The 13,620-nt window shown below is 34.2% G+C and overlaps 1 protein-coding gene and 1 long non-coding RNA gene across 6 annotated transcripts; both read left to right on the forward strand.

Annotated features, from left to right (window-relative positions):
- The first annotated feature begins 405 nt into the window (after nt 1-405).
- Nucleotides 406-3,799, forward strand: LOC130973656 (uncharacterized). Its single transcript, XR_009084228.1, has 3 exons — nt 406-1,140; nt 1,222-1,346; nt 3,070-3,799. It is a non-coding gene; the product is annotated as an uncharacterized LOC130973656 (long non-coding RNA).
- Nucleotides 3,800-7,276: 3,477 nt separating this feature from the next.
- Nucleotides 7,277-11,868, forward strand: LOC130977151 (phosphatidylinositol 3,4,5-trisphosphate 3-phosphatase and protein-tyrosine-phosphatase PTEN2A-like). 5 transcript variants are annotated; one of them, XM_057902179.1, is made up of 8 exons: nt 7,277-8,019; nt 8,101-8,225; nt 9,271-9,487; nt 10,402-10,491; nt 10,591-10,697; nt 10,915-10,980; nt 11,280-11,456; nt 11,573-11,868. In XM_057902179.1, exons 5-8 carry the CDS (start codon nt 10,605-10,607, stop codon nt 11,648-11,650), a joined length of 414 nt encoding a protein of 137 aa, XP_057758162.1. In that variant the 5' UTR covers nt 7,277-8,019; nt 8,101-8,225; nt 9,271-9,487; nt 10,402-10,491; nt 10,591-10,604; the 3' UTR covers nt 11,651-11,868. The 5 variants fall into 5 exon arrangements, 4 of the variants coding, with proteins under 4 accessions (XP_057758162.1, XP_057758163.1, XP_057758161.1 ...); XM_057902180.1 differs by having other exon boundaries at nt 9,337-9,487; XM_057902178.1 differs by lacking the exon at nt 9,271-9,487.
- Nucleotides 11,869-13,620: the final 1,752 nt, after the last annotated feature.

Raw genomic sequence — 13,620 nt, forward strand, 5'->3', positions numbered from 1 at the left:
AAAGTAATCAAATCAAGTTTTGATAATTAAATTAGAAATTCTACTTAATTTTATAGTTATTGAATAATTTTCTATATATAAATTATACAGCTTAACAGTTGCAAAAGAATAAGAATTTTATACAATTTAGTTAAATAATAGAGATTCTAGAATTTAATATATTAATTTTTATAAACAGAAACTAAATTATATTATTTCTAATTTTTAAATTAGAATACTTGATTAAAAGCTGATTAGTAAATTGATAATTAAGTAGTATTTTTAAGTAATTTTAAGATATCAAATTAGATTTTAAATTTATATACTATACTTTAATTTTATTAAAATTGACCAAACCCCAATTTACCCAAAATTCTTAATTTCAATCTTGTCCCAAATTAAACCCTACCCTAATCCCTAGCCACCACCGCCACACTTTTCCCCCTTTCTCCCAAAAGAAGCATAGCTTCTGAATAAACTAAGGAAGAAAGAAAAAAAGGGAAATGGAAACAGGGGAAGCAGAGAAAGGAAAGTGAGATCCGAGAAAGCAGAGAGGAAGAGAAGGTTGCGTCCGGAAGAAGAGGGAGACCGAGCCGTCGTGCCTACTGTCGTCCATCTCGCGTCACCACCGTTTTGCCGAGCTACTTCGTGGCGCCATCCTGCCTTGGCTGCCGCCATCGTGCCACCGACCGAGGAGGCCGAGGGTCACTGTCTTCGAAGCTTCCATCGTCACTATGCACGCCGCCGCCTCTAGGTCCGTCACCGCCGCTGTTTTCTGTGACATCGCCGAGCCCGACCCTGCGCCTCGCCGTCGTGTTGCTATTAAGGGAGAAGGGAGCACGAACGACAACCACAGACAGAGAAGAGAGCGCGCATGCAGAGGAGGTGAAGTTGCCGCTGTCACTGTCGCGTGTGGAGTCGCCGCCGTGCCCAGCCGTCGTCACCGCCGTTCCTCCACCGTCGTCGAAGGTCCATCACCGCAACTGAAGCCTCTGCCTCTCAAGACGTGCACCGCTGCCATGAGTTTCCCTCGCTGTTTGGTTCTGATTCGGTGGAAATCCATTGCGCCAGATCTATCTTAAGTGGTTCACGACGATTCTGTTCTTACCGGTTAGGACCATCAGAGCTGCGACTGTGCTGCTCTTGGTTCCTTGCTATGCGGTAAGTTGCTTTTGTCTCGACAACTCATTTGTTACTGTTCTGTTATAGATTATTGAGTTTTACGCGACGTTAATGTTTTAGGGTTGAACTATGCTCTTGTGTGCTGTGCTTAGAGACTGTGATTGCTGGAGGATGGTCGGATTTGATGCCGCCACTGTGAAATCAGAGTTTTAAGGGTTTTGTTGCGTAATTAAGTCGCGAACGAGGTAGGAACGCTTTTCTTAAACTTGTTTTACCTTCCAGAGTTGTTATAAATCGATATTAATGCGTAAGATATATTTTTATGATTTCGTAAGTCTTATGAATTGAATTGAGTTGCTTTGGATGAATGAGATTATTAGTTTGACTGGTAAACTGATTGATTGAGAAAGTTGGATATTTGGATTAGTTGATTGATGCTGTTAAAGTGGTTTTCTTTGAATTATCAGAGAAGATTTATTATTGATTTTTATGTTAATTTTGGAAATGGTTTGATTTTAGAAAAGATTTAATATTAAAATTTGATTTGATATTAAACCCGATTTAATATCGGAATTTGATTTTAAAATAAATTTGGAAAGGGCTTGATATTTGGAAATGGGTTATTTATTGAGAATGATTTGCTATTTTGGAAATGATTTGAAAAGTGTTTGAGGAATGGTTTGGTTTGAAACTGTTTGAGAAGACCGAGAATTCTTAATTATTGATTGATGATGTTGGTTGAAGTTGGTTTTAATTCCAATTTATAGGACTGGTTGGTTGAATTCTGGATTTTGCAATTTTCTCAGATTGAGTGTTGTTGTGATAATGGTTATTGGAAGTGAATTGATTGATTAACAGGCGTTTGATTTGGTTTGGTTGGGACCCGAAAAGGGTGGCAGTGTCCGAGTTTTAGAGGAGATGCTATCGAAATTTTATAAAATTGGAAGTTTTATTTGAAGTAATTAATTAAAAAGATTTGTTTTTAAACATTATATGTTTCAGGATTGATTTATCTATCAGAGAAAGAATTATGTTTTGAATTAGGATTGTTAATGGACAGAATAGAAAGAAGGATGATGAAGATTTTCTTTGAAATATGGTTTTTGAATGAATTTGGAAATGAGATTTGGATTGATGAATGATGATGATGTTGAGAATGATGAGAATGTTGAGATATGGATTGAGAATGTTGAAATATGATCTTTGAATTATTCATTTGGCTTATGAATTTGAATTATCTGAGATACGAGGTTCCCTGGATAAAGTACCATGGCTTGCCACCACGTGTACCAGGTTGAAAACTCGATACTCTGTTGACCCTACGACGTAAGTGTGACCGAGCACTATATAAATTTCCGGGAATGTTACTCCCATTGAGCAATATTGATTATTTGAGAAAAAGCTATGCATAGACTCTTGGAGATGCAAGTCGGGGGACAGTCTAAGGACAATTCAGACTTGTCGGGTTAGCTGGATAACCGACAGATGATCCTCATCAGCCATAGGACAGGCATGCATCATATGCATTTGTATGCTTTGTTTGGATTTGAACTTGTTTGGGTTTGCCTAATTGCTAAACTGTACTTAACTGCTACTTGATCTATTTGCTGTAACTGCTACCTACTTGTGCCTTCCTTGTATGTCTTGCTTGTGTTTGTCCTGGCGTGCTACATTTGAGAATGAACTTTGGTGATAAATTAATGATTGTGTTGTTGATTGCGTGGTTGATTTCTGATTGAGATTTTCTTTTAAGAAAGGAAAGGTTTCGGATTTCTAAAAGATTAAACATTGTTTCTTTTAAAAGGTTTTGAACGATTACCTATTGGTTTTTAAAAGATTCATAAGGCAATGATAATCACTGAGCTTGAAAACAGTTTTTTTATTAAATATCTTCTTATGACAACTTTGAACCTCCGTGGTGAGACCATGTGGTTAGGTTCTCACCCCCCTACAACTTTACCTTTTCAGGAACCGGATGAAGCATTATGAAGAATTATACTGCATTTGGTTTATATGTTGTTGTATTAATTAGATTATTTTCTTCCCCCGCCTTTGTTATTATAAGTTTGTAAGAGAGATAGGAGTTGTGTGTTTTATATGTATATTATATTTTGAGATATTGTGTAAGGAGTATTGTATATGAATCTATGCCTGCTTGCATTTTTTCTTAAGATAAAGTATTTATTTCCGATTTTCAAAGAAATCAGCGATACGGTGTCGAGTCACAGGCTCCTATTTTAATATTTAGTATATAAAGTAGTCGTAATACTTCTCGCTATCAGAGTGGCGCAGCCGGAGGTGTGACATTCTAGTAGTGAGGGTGTTACATTATGGTATCAGAGCAGTTCATCCTGATTAGAGTCTTGGGAATGAACTAATTATGCTTCATTTCATTCTTTGGGTGTCGGTCATGTTGTAGGTCTTGTCCAAGTAACAAGAATTAGAATTTTATGCACATGACTGCCTATTAATTAACACTGTTAGCTTGTCGTTGCATATCTGTTGATGTTAAGTCTGGCCAACTTAATGTTGATGGCTATGTGAACGGGAAAGTTAATAGGTTATTAAGGGCGAATTGGAATTGATAAGTAATAGGTAACGCTTATTGCGCTGCTTGCGGAAGTTAGAAATTAATTCTCGAGGATATTCTTTTATGTCTCGAAAATTTTACTGATGACTTGTAACTTGTTCTTTTATAGTGTGCCTTGAAATCCTTATTTGAGATTTCTTTCTGAAAAGTAGTTTGATTACTTCTCAACTTTACTTCTTGTTGAAATGCATTCTCTTTTAATTCTAACTGCTTATATTTACTTAAATTCTTTGGAGGATTTGTTTGTCTTTTCAAACTTTTTTTTATTCATGTAGTCTTTTATGAAAATATGAAATTGTTTAATTCAAAAAAAAAAAAGCACTTGGAATTTTAGTTTTAAACTTTTTTTTTAAAAAAGAGATTTTCGATTCTCTTAGAAGAAATTTCAACTTAATTTTTTCTTACTTGATTGTATCTATAATCATTCTTTAAATTTTGATAAAGATATTTTGAATTTGGCATATCTTTATTTATATGTATTTTTGAAACCATACCTCAAATTTTCTTTTTCAAACAGAATTTGAAATTCCTTTCAATTTTACTGTAATTTCTCTATATATTCCTAATTGATTAAATGCTTGAGTACCTTTTGAGATTTCTAAAGAATTACTTTTGGTTCTTAGTCCAATTAAATTCCATCTTTCAAATTTCACATATTTTGCCTTTACCTTAGAAATAGTTTTGGCAAAAAAACAAAAAAAACAATTTGATTTCCTAACAACCTCGCTTTATTTTTATATAAATTCTTAATTGATTATGTAAAGTACCTTTTAAGGTTGTCGAGAAAACATTTCATCCTTAGCCTAGCTAATTTTCATTTTCACAAATTTTCCATAATTTAGTTCGACTTGAATTTGTTTTAACATAACACAATATTTACGTTTTTGATGATTTTCTGGAACTTTGTAAAGCAATTGCCCTGTTCTCCTTTATAGTTTCTATTGGAATTCTTTGAAATTCAAATTCTTTCCTATTTACATTTTGATTCTTCCTTCCGGTATACTTCATAACTTTTGATCATTCTTATTTGTTGGTGATTTGAACCATTCCTTCATATTCTTGTGAACCTTGAGCTCCTCTGATTTGGTTTTAGTTTATTTTGATTTAATTTATTACTACCCTTTTCTTGTACCTTTTAGAATTTCTAAATTAAATATTTCTTGTTATGATGCGAAATGACTCTTTTCAAAACGTTTTCTTGTGCCTATACATCATTGCTTAATTGCAATCTTACACCTCCTTCTAAATTTATGAGAAACATAATTTTGTCGCTTATTCTTCTCTTCCTGCGAATTGTATCTCTTTGAACGTATTTGTACTTATCTCAGTGTTACACATGGTCCTTAGAGGTGAAAACCGATGTGTTAGCTTTTTAGGGAATGACTGGTAAAAGAGGAAGTTTAAGTTTTCAGTAGCTCAATTGAAAGCTTGTTCGATGTCTTATGCCTAGTTGATCTTGCTTGAACTCCCTTTGATTTAAGATTTTTTTTTTCATATGGCCTGATTTCTTTTTAAGGACGTCTTAATATTCTTGAATGCTCTTATGTGATGGCAATTTCGTTTTGATATTAACTTTTAAAACAAGTTTTGGATTCTCTTTTTAAGAAAGTTAAATCAATTTTTCTCGCTTGAATCGGATCCATAGTTATTCTTTAAATTGACAAAGTTATTCTGGAATTAGCATGCACTTTTTAAATAAAATTTTAAAACCGACTTATAAGCAAAATTTTTACTTCGGAATTCTTTTCTAAATAAAGTTTAACTTCTTCCTCTTTCATATTTGCTATAATTTTTATACACGCTTGATTGAATATAAACCTTGAGAATTTTTAAACAAATGTTTGATTTTCTTATAACCTTTCCACAATTTCACTGTATACCTTTATTTGACTAAATACCTAAATATATATTAAGACTTTCAGAAAATTGTTTTGGTCTTAACCCAATTAACTTTTCCTTTTCAAACCCCACCTAATTTGTCTTTAACTTGTAAATTATTTTGAGAAGAGGCAATTTGATTTCCTTTCGAGTTTTATGCCTAATTTTGGCTAAGTTCACACCTAACTATTTTTCTCAAATATTTGAGGGAATATTTTTGTTCTTAGTCAAATTGGTATTCAATTTGTTTTAAAACTTTACATAACCTATTTCAACATGGAATTGTATTAACGTAATACCACAAATATACTTTTGTTATTTCTTTTATAAAATGTTTGATGCGCACTTTTCCTTTGAAAACGTGAAATAGTTTTTAAAATGTTTTTCATTCTCTATGAGCAATTTATTCGAAAGTGTTCTTAATTCTACTCGAAACTTATGAGCTTTGTCTTTGGTCTTAAACATTCTTTTTCTATAACCCTCGTATTTCATGATTCGATTTAATTTTGTTTCAAACTACTACACTAATTTTCCTTTTGTTATTCCTATCGAGTTTTGTTGATTTAGGAATCATTCTTGAGATTGCCAAACTAATCTTCTGTCTGACACTCTTCATTTCTTATGCATTTCTGATTACTTGTGATTTCAACAATCCTTTCAAGTCCTGGCAGATTTTGTCGCTTGTTTTTTTTCAAGATCTTGTATTCCTTTGAATAAACTCGAGGATTACCTTAGAATCATGTATGACTTTTAGGGATAGCAAACGAAACTTTAAAAATGCTGTTCGTAAACGTGAAAGATGGATTGGTAAGTGTGCAACGTTATGGCGAGTATATCAGTTTGTTCCTCGTAAAGGTTTGCGGATGTTAGAATTGTGATGGGTTATGGAGTTGTGAAGTGATTGATAGAGTTAGAGAGTTGAAGTTCTGAAATGGGTAAGATATCTGTGAGCGAGCGTTATATCTGTTGTGTTATACCAATCTGTTTTATAGCCCTTTTTGCCGCACATGCTACCGTTTTGTTTTGTGAACGCCTATCTTAATTTGCACCCTATTTTGTTTCTCCAAACTTTTATAAAGTTTTGAACATTTATATATACATACTAAGATTTCATACTTTTTTTATGAAGTGTTTAAAAAGTAGAGTGCAAAGACTACGTGTTACCTTATATAATACTTTAATTTTCGAGGACGAAAATTTTTATAAGGTGGGTAGAATGTAAGACCCGTAATTTTTGAAAAATATCATTATGAGTTAATTTCAATTTATTTATTTATTAAAGACCTTATTTTTAGAAATTATTTTATTAAAAGTGATTAAATCAAGTTTTGATAATTAAGTTAGAAATTCAACTTAATTTTATAGTTATTGAATAATTTTTTATATATAAATTATACAACTTAACAGTTGTAAAAGAATAAGAATTTTATACAATTTAGGTAAATAATAGAGATTCTAGAATTTAATATATTAATTTTTATAAACAGAAACTAAATTATATTATTTCTAATTTTTAAATTAGAATACTTGATTAAAAGCTTATTAGTAAATTGATAATTAAATAGTATTTTTAAGTAATTTTAAGAGATTAAATTAGATTTTAAATATAATATACTTTAATTTTATTAAAATTGACCAAACCCCAATTTACCCAAAATTCTTAATTTCACTCTTGTCCCAAATTAAACCCTACCCTAATCCCTAGCCACCACCGCCACACTTTCCCCCCTTTCTCCCAAAAGAAGTATAGCTTCTGAATAAACTAAGAAAGAAAGAAAAAAAAAAAAGGGAAATGGAAATAGGGGAAGCAGGGAAAGGAAAGTGAGATCCGAGAAAGCAGAGAAGAAGAGAGGGTTGCGTCGGGGAGAAGAGGGAGACCGAGCCGTCGTGCCTACCGCCGTCCATCTTGCGTCGCCACCGTTTTACCGAGCTACTTCGTGGCGCCGTCCTGCTTGGGCCGCCGCCATCGTGCCACCGACCGAGGAGACCAAGGGTCACTGTCTTCAAAGCTTCCATAGTCACTGTGCAAGCCGCCGCCTCTAGGTCCGTCACCGCCGCTGTTTTCTGTGACATCGCCGAGCCCGACCCTGCGCCTCGCCGTCGTGTTGCTATTAAGGGAGAAGGGAGCACGAACGACAACCACAGACAGAGAAGAGAGCGCGCATGCAGAGGAGGTGAAGTTGCCGCTGTCACTGTCGCGTGTGGAGTCGCCGCCGTGCCCAGCCGTCGTCACCGCCGTTCCTCCACCGTCGTCGAAGGTCCATCACCGCAACTGAAGCCTCTGCCTCTCAAGACGTGCACCGCTGCCATGAGTTTCCCTCGCTGTTTGGTTCTGATTCGGTGGAAATCCATTGCGCCAGATCTATCTTAAGTGGTTCACGACGATTCTGTTCTTACCGGTTAAGACCGCCGGAGCTGCGACTGTGCTGCTCTTGGTTTCTTGCTATGCGGTAAGTTGCTTTTGTCTCGACAACTCCTTTGTTATTGTTCTGTTATAGATTATTGAGTCTTACGCGACGTTAATGTTTTAGGGTTGAACTATGCTCTTGTGTGCTGTACTTAGAGACTGTGATTGCTAGAGGATGGTCGGATTTGATGCCGCCACTGTGAAATCAGAGTTTTAAGGGTTTTGTCGCGTAATTAAGTCGCGAACGAGGTAGGGGCGCTTTTCTTAAACTTGTTTTACCTTTCAGAGTTGTTATAAATCGATATTAATGCGTAGATATATTTTTGTGATTTCGTAAGTCTTATGAATTGAATTGAGTTGCTTTGGATGAATGAGATTATTAGTTTGATTGGTAAACTCGACTGAGAAAGTTAGATATTTGAATTAGTTGATTGATGCTGTTAAAGTGGTTTTCTTTGAATTATCTGAGAAGATTTATTATTGAATTTTAGGTTAATTTTGGAAACGGTTTGATTTTAGAAAAGATTTAATATTAAAATTTGATTTGATATTAAACCCGATTTAATATCGGAATTTGATTTTAAAATAAATTTGGAAAGGGCTTGATATTTGGAAATGGGTTATTTATTGAGAATGATTTGCTATTTTGGAAATGATTTGAAAAGTGTTTGAGGAATGGTTTGGTTTGAAACTGTTTAAGAAGACCGAGAATTCTTAATTATTGATTGATGCTGTTGGTTGAAGTTGGTTTCAATTCCGATTTATAGGATTGGTTGGTTGAATTCTGGATTTTGTAATTTTCTCGGATTGAGTGTTGTTGTGATAATGGTTATTGGAAGTGAATTGACTGATTAACAGGTGTTTGGTTTGGTTTGGTTGGGACCCGAAAAGGGTGGCAGTGTCTGAGTTTTAGAGGAGATGCTGCCAAACTTTTATAAAATTGGAAGTTTTATTTGAAGTAATTAATTAAAAAGATTTGTTTTTTAAACATTATATGTTTCAAGATTGATTTATCTATCAGAGAAAGAATTATGTTTTGAATTAGGATTGTTAATGGATGGAATAGAAAGAAGGGTGATGATGATTTTCTTTGAAATATGGTTTTTGAATGAATTTGAAAATGAGATTTGGATTGATGAATGATGATGATGTTGAGAATGATGAGAATGTTGAGATATGGATTGAGAATGTTGAAATATGATCTTTGAATTATTCATTTGGCTTATGAATTTGAATTATCTGAGATACGAGGTTTCCTGGATAAAGTACCATGGCTTGCCACCACGTGTACCAGGTTGAAAACTCGATACTCTGTTGATCCTACGACGTAAGTGTGACCGGGCACTATATAAATTCCCAGGAATGTTACCCCCATTGAGCAATATTGATTATTTGAGAAAAAGCTATGCATAAACTCTTGGGGATGCACGTCGGGGGACAGTCTAAGGACAATTCAGACTTGTCGGGTTGGCTGGATAACCGACAGATGAGCTTCATCAGCCATAGGACAGGCATGCATCATATGCATTTGTATGCTTTGTTTGGATTTGAACTTGTTTGGGTTTGCCTAATTGCTAAACTGTACTTAACTGCTACTTGATCTATTTGCTGTAACTGCTACCTACTTGTGCCTTCCTTGTATGTCTTGCTTGTGTTTGTCCTGGCGTGCTACATTTGAGAATGAACTTTGGTGCTAAATTAATGATTGTGTTGTTGATTGCGTGGTTGATTTCTGATTGAGATTTTTCTTTTAAGAAAGGAAAGGTTTCAGATTTCTAAAAGATTAAACATTGTTTCTTTTAAAAGGTTTTGAACGATTACCTATTGGTTTTTAAAATATTCATAAGGCAATGATAATCACTGAGTTTGAAAACAGTTTTCTTATTAAATATCTTCTTATGACAACTTTGAACCTCCGTGGTGAGACCATGTGGTTAGGTTCTCACCCCCTACAGCTTTACCTTTTCAGGAATTGGATGAAGCATTATGAAGAGTTATACTGCGTTTGGTTTATATGTTGTTGTATTAATTAGATTATTTTCTTCCCTCGCCTTTGTTATTACAAGTTTGTAAGAGGGATAGGAGTTGTATGTTTTATATGTATATTATATTTTGAGATATTGTGTAAGGAGTATTGTATATGAATCTATGCCTGCTTGCATTTTTTCTTAAGATAAAGTATTTATTTCCGGTTTTCAAAGAAATCAGTGATATGGTGTCGAGTCACAGGCTCCTATTTTAATATTTAGTATATAAAGTAGACGTAATACTTCTTGCTATCAGAGTAACGCAGCCGGAAGCGTGACATTCTAGTAGTGAGGGTGTTACACTCTTAACTTGAACTATTTCTAATGATTAAGTGTGGTCATGTCTCAGATGGCATTATTTGAGTTAGGGTTCTAATATCATTATTGTGAATTCATAGGTTGAGCATGTGATGATTTTGGCTGCAAATGAGTTCATTGAGCTCTTCTGTGAATTAGTAGTTTCCAGACTCAATCATTTCAAAGCAAAGGTGAAGTATATATAGGAGAACCTTTTTTTTGTTATCTTCTCAATAGTATTAACCTACTTGAATGTCAAAATTGTAATATCAGTTTGGAATTATTTTTAGGGATTGTCTAGCAAATGGTAGCCATAAGATTGGGAATTGCTTTGGTGCTTCAAATTGGTTTAGAGAGAGTGATGATAATGATACTGCCGAGAAGCCACGGGAACGAGGTAATAGAACAAGTTTAGTGTTATCCTGTTATCCTGCCATTTCCCTTTTGTGTTTTATTGCTTTATGGTAAGTTTCAATTTTATTGGAGAATCTCAGACAACTTGAATACATGGTGTTTTGCTTCTTCAGTGTCCTACAATTTGAAAGCTCAGGAGCCTCTGTCATTTCTTTTTATTTGTTGCATAGTTTTGCATTTGACTTGTTTTTTATGTGTAGGATAAATACAAAGTATATGATCTTTGTTCTGAGCGGCTGTATGATGCATCATTGTTTGAGGGAAATGTGAGTCCTAAATTTTACTGAGTCTTTGAGGAGAAGTGTGGAACCACAAAAGCGATGTGAATTTCATTTATACTCCATAAACTTTAAGTGTGTCATTAATGTATGCTTTAATTTCTTTGTCTACTTTGAATATATTAATTCATATCATCTATCATTAGTTTTGTTATGATGATAGCTAGACAGCTTAGACTACATGTGTTAGCTTTCTGTTTCACTTGGGTTATAGTTTTTTTCAGCACTTATATTTGTTTTTCAAACCAACTGCTACTTTCATCTGCAATGTCAAATTCCCTCTTCAGGTGGCTAGCTTTCCATTTGATGACCATAATTGCCCCCCACTTCAACTGATTATCTCATTCTGTCATAGTGCATATTCGTGGTTGAAGTTAGATATTGAGAATGTTGTGGTTGTCCATTGTAAGGCTGGAATGGCAAGAACAGGGTTGATGATTTCCAGTCTTATATTATTTTTAAAGGTGAGTAGTATCTAAACATTTTCTTCTAAATTTAATGAACCTGCTTTACATTTACTCCATCTTTCTCTTTATGCTGCTCAGTTTTATTTAGATTTGACAAATTAAATATGCTGTAGTTTTTTCCAACTACTGAGGAGTCAATGGATTACTGTAATCAGAAACGATATGTTGATGGAAAAGGACTTGTTTACTAGCTAGAATGAAGGTTGCTAATTTGTATTATTCCCAGTTAGAAGATCTTATGTTTGAAGTAATTTATTTTTAGAGAAATAAATTGTATTTTTAGAGAAATAATTTGTATTATTTCTAAATAGAAGATTTTATGGCTGCTAATTTATTATGGCAACCTAAATCTTGTTTAAGGATAATTTTTATTATTTAAAAAAAATTACATAGTATTATTATGTATTTATTTTTATTTTATAATGTTTCACTAATTTAATTAAAAATGTAGGATTATATATATAATTATATTATTAAATATTAGGTTTTAGAAAAAATTATTAATATATATATATACAGAAAATTAAAAAAAAAACAATGAGGGACTTAAGGCTACACTTATAAACGGTAGCTATGGTATACAATGTGGCTACGCTTTTCAGGTGATGCAGTAGCGCTGAAAAGCGTAGCCTATTCTGGTAAAAATGGGAGCTGAAAAGCGTAGCCTTTGGTCCTGGACAGCATCACTTGAAAAGCGCACCCTATTCCCAAACGCCAAAAGCGTAGCCCTTGGTGCAGAAAAGCGTAGCCTTTGAGAATAGGCAACGGCCGAATAGGAATCACCCCAGAAAGCGTAGCCGTAGCCTAAGGCATCATTTTTTTCACTTTTGGCTACACTTTTCAAATATACATGAATGGGTATTTTTCTTGTAGTGATTTTTTATTTATTTATTTACATTATTTTAAATCTTACAACTTAGAAAATTTTCAAAAATCCAAGTCTTAAAATTGTCTTGGAAAACTGTTGAGCAGCATGTGCTAAATGAGCAGAAGCACTAAACACAAACATAACAAGACTTAGGGGTTCAGATATTGGAGAAAAATTAAATCTGAGCATAAATTGGAGAAGAAAAATTTGGGCACCAAAATTTAGAAGGCACAAAGATTAAATTGATGCAAAATTAATTTCTCAACAGCCACCAAAATTAAATTGGGACAAAGAAGAAGAACATACGACTGAGAGGGGAGTCTCTTGCGATCGGCAACGCACAACAGGGCCAAAGGGGAGAAGGCTGCTAACGATGACATAGAAACGGATGGCTTAGGACGACGCCAACGACGTCATAGACATACACGGCAGAAGGAGAAAACTCGGACGACCCATTCTACTTTATCTTCACGGGAGCTACATGGCTGAGGGAGGAGACTGGTGACCGGGACGAACAATGAAGTGGACGTGGCAGTTGAAACTGACGGAAGGAAGAGTCACAACAGCAAAAAAGGAGACCAGTGATTGACTTACCTTGCCTCTGACGAAGGGTCCTCGCACCAAAAGCTGAAGGTTTATGATGCAAATTAATTTTCATTTGGGTATTTTAGTGAAACAACCCCCAAGGTTATTTGCTGCAATGAGGGCCAACACTGCCTCAAGTCAAATTATTTGGAGCGAGGGTTAATTACGCAATAGAAACCGCATCAGTTCAACAAAATTGAAGCGGTTTGGGATAACGGCCGATAATTTTCGGCTGCTAAGTCCCACGTCTCTTGTGGTGTTATATTTAAAATTATGTATCTTATTGATTATGGTAGCTAGCAAAAGTAAAACCAAGATATTTGTATTTAATTATAATTTACAAATCATAATTGGATCAAGCACATTTATTTTAGTCTTACCGAGAAAATTAGTGTTCTCCGTACCATCACTTATTAGTGTTTCTTGTGTTAATAAACAAATTAAATAATCCAAAGAACTTTATACTCAATGAAAATTAGGTCTTAAATGATTGAAAATAAAATGAAACCTAGAGCTTGACAATCAAGTAAAAAAAACTTATCATTTGCAAATTAAAGTGATAGCTGGTTCTTAACCACTTCATTACCACTTGCATGAAATAGAGTAATTCCTTAATTCATAAGTGTAATGCATGGTCTAATTGGAGCTAAAGAATTGAAATATAATTAATAATCGTGTCAATTTCTCTTCAAAATATCACATCTCTCG

This window comes from Arachis stenosperma, chromosome 4 (assembly GCF_014773155.1).
Source record: "Arachis stenosperma cultivar V10309 chromosome 4, arast.V10309.gnm1.PFL2, whole genome shotgun sequence".
NCBI lineage: Eukaryota > Viridiplantae > Streptophyta > Magnoliopsida > Fabales > Fabaceae > Arachis > Arachis stenosperma.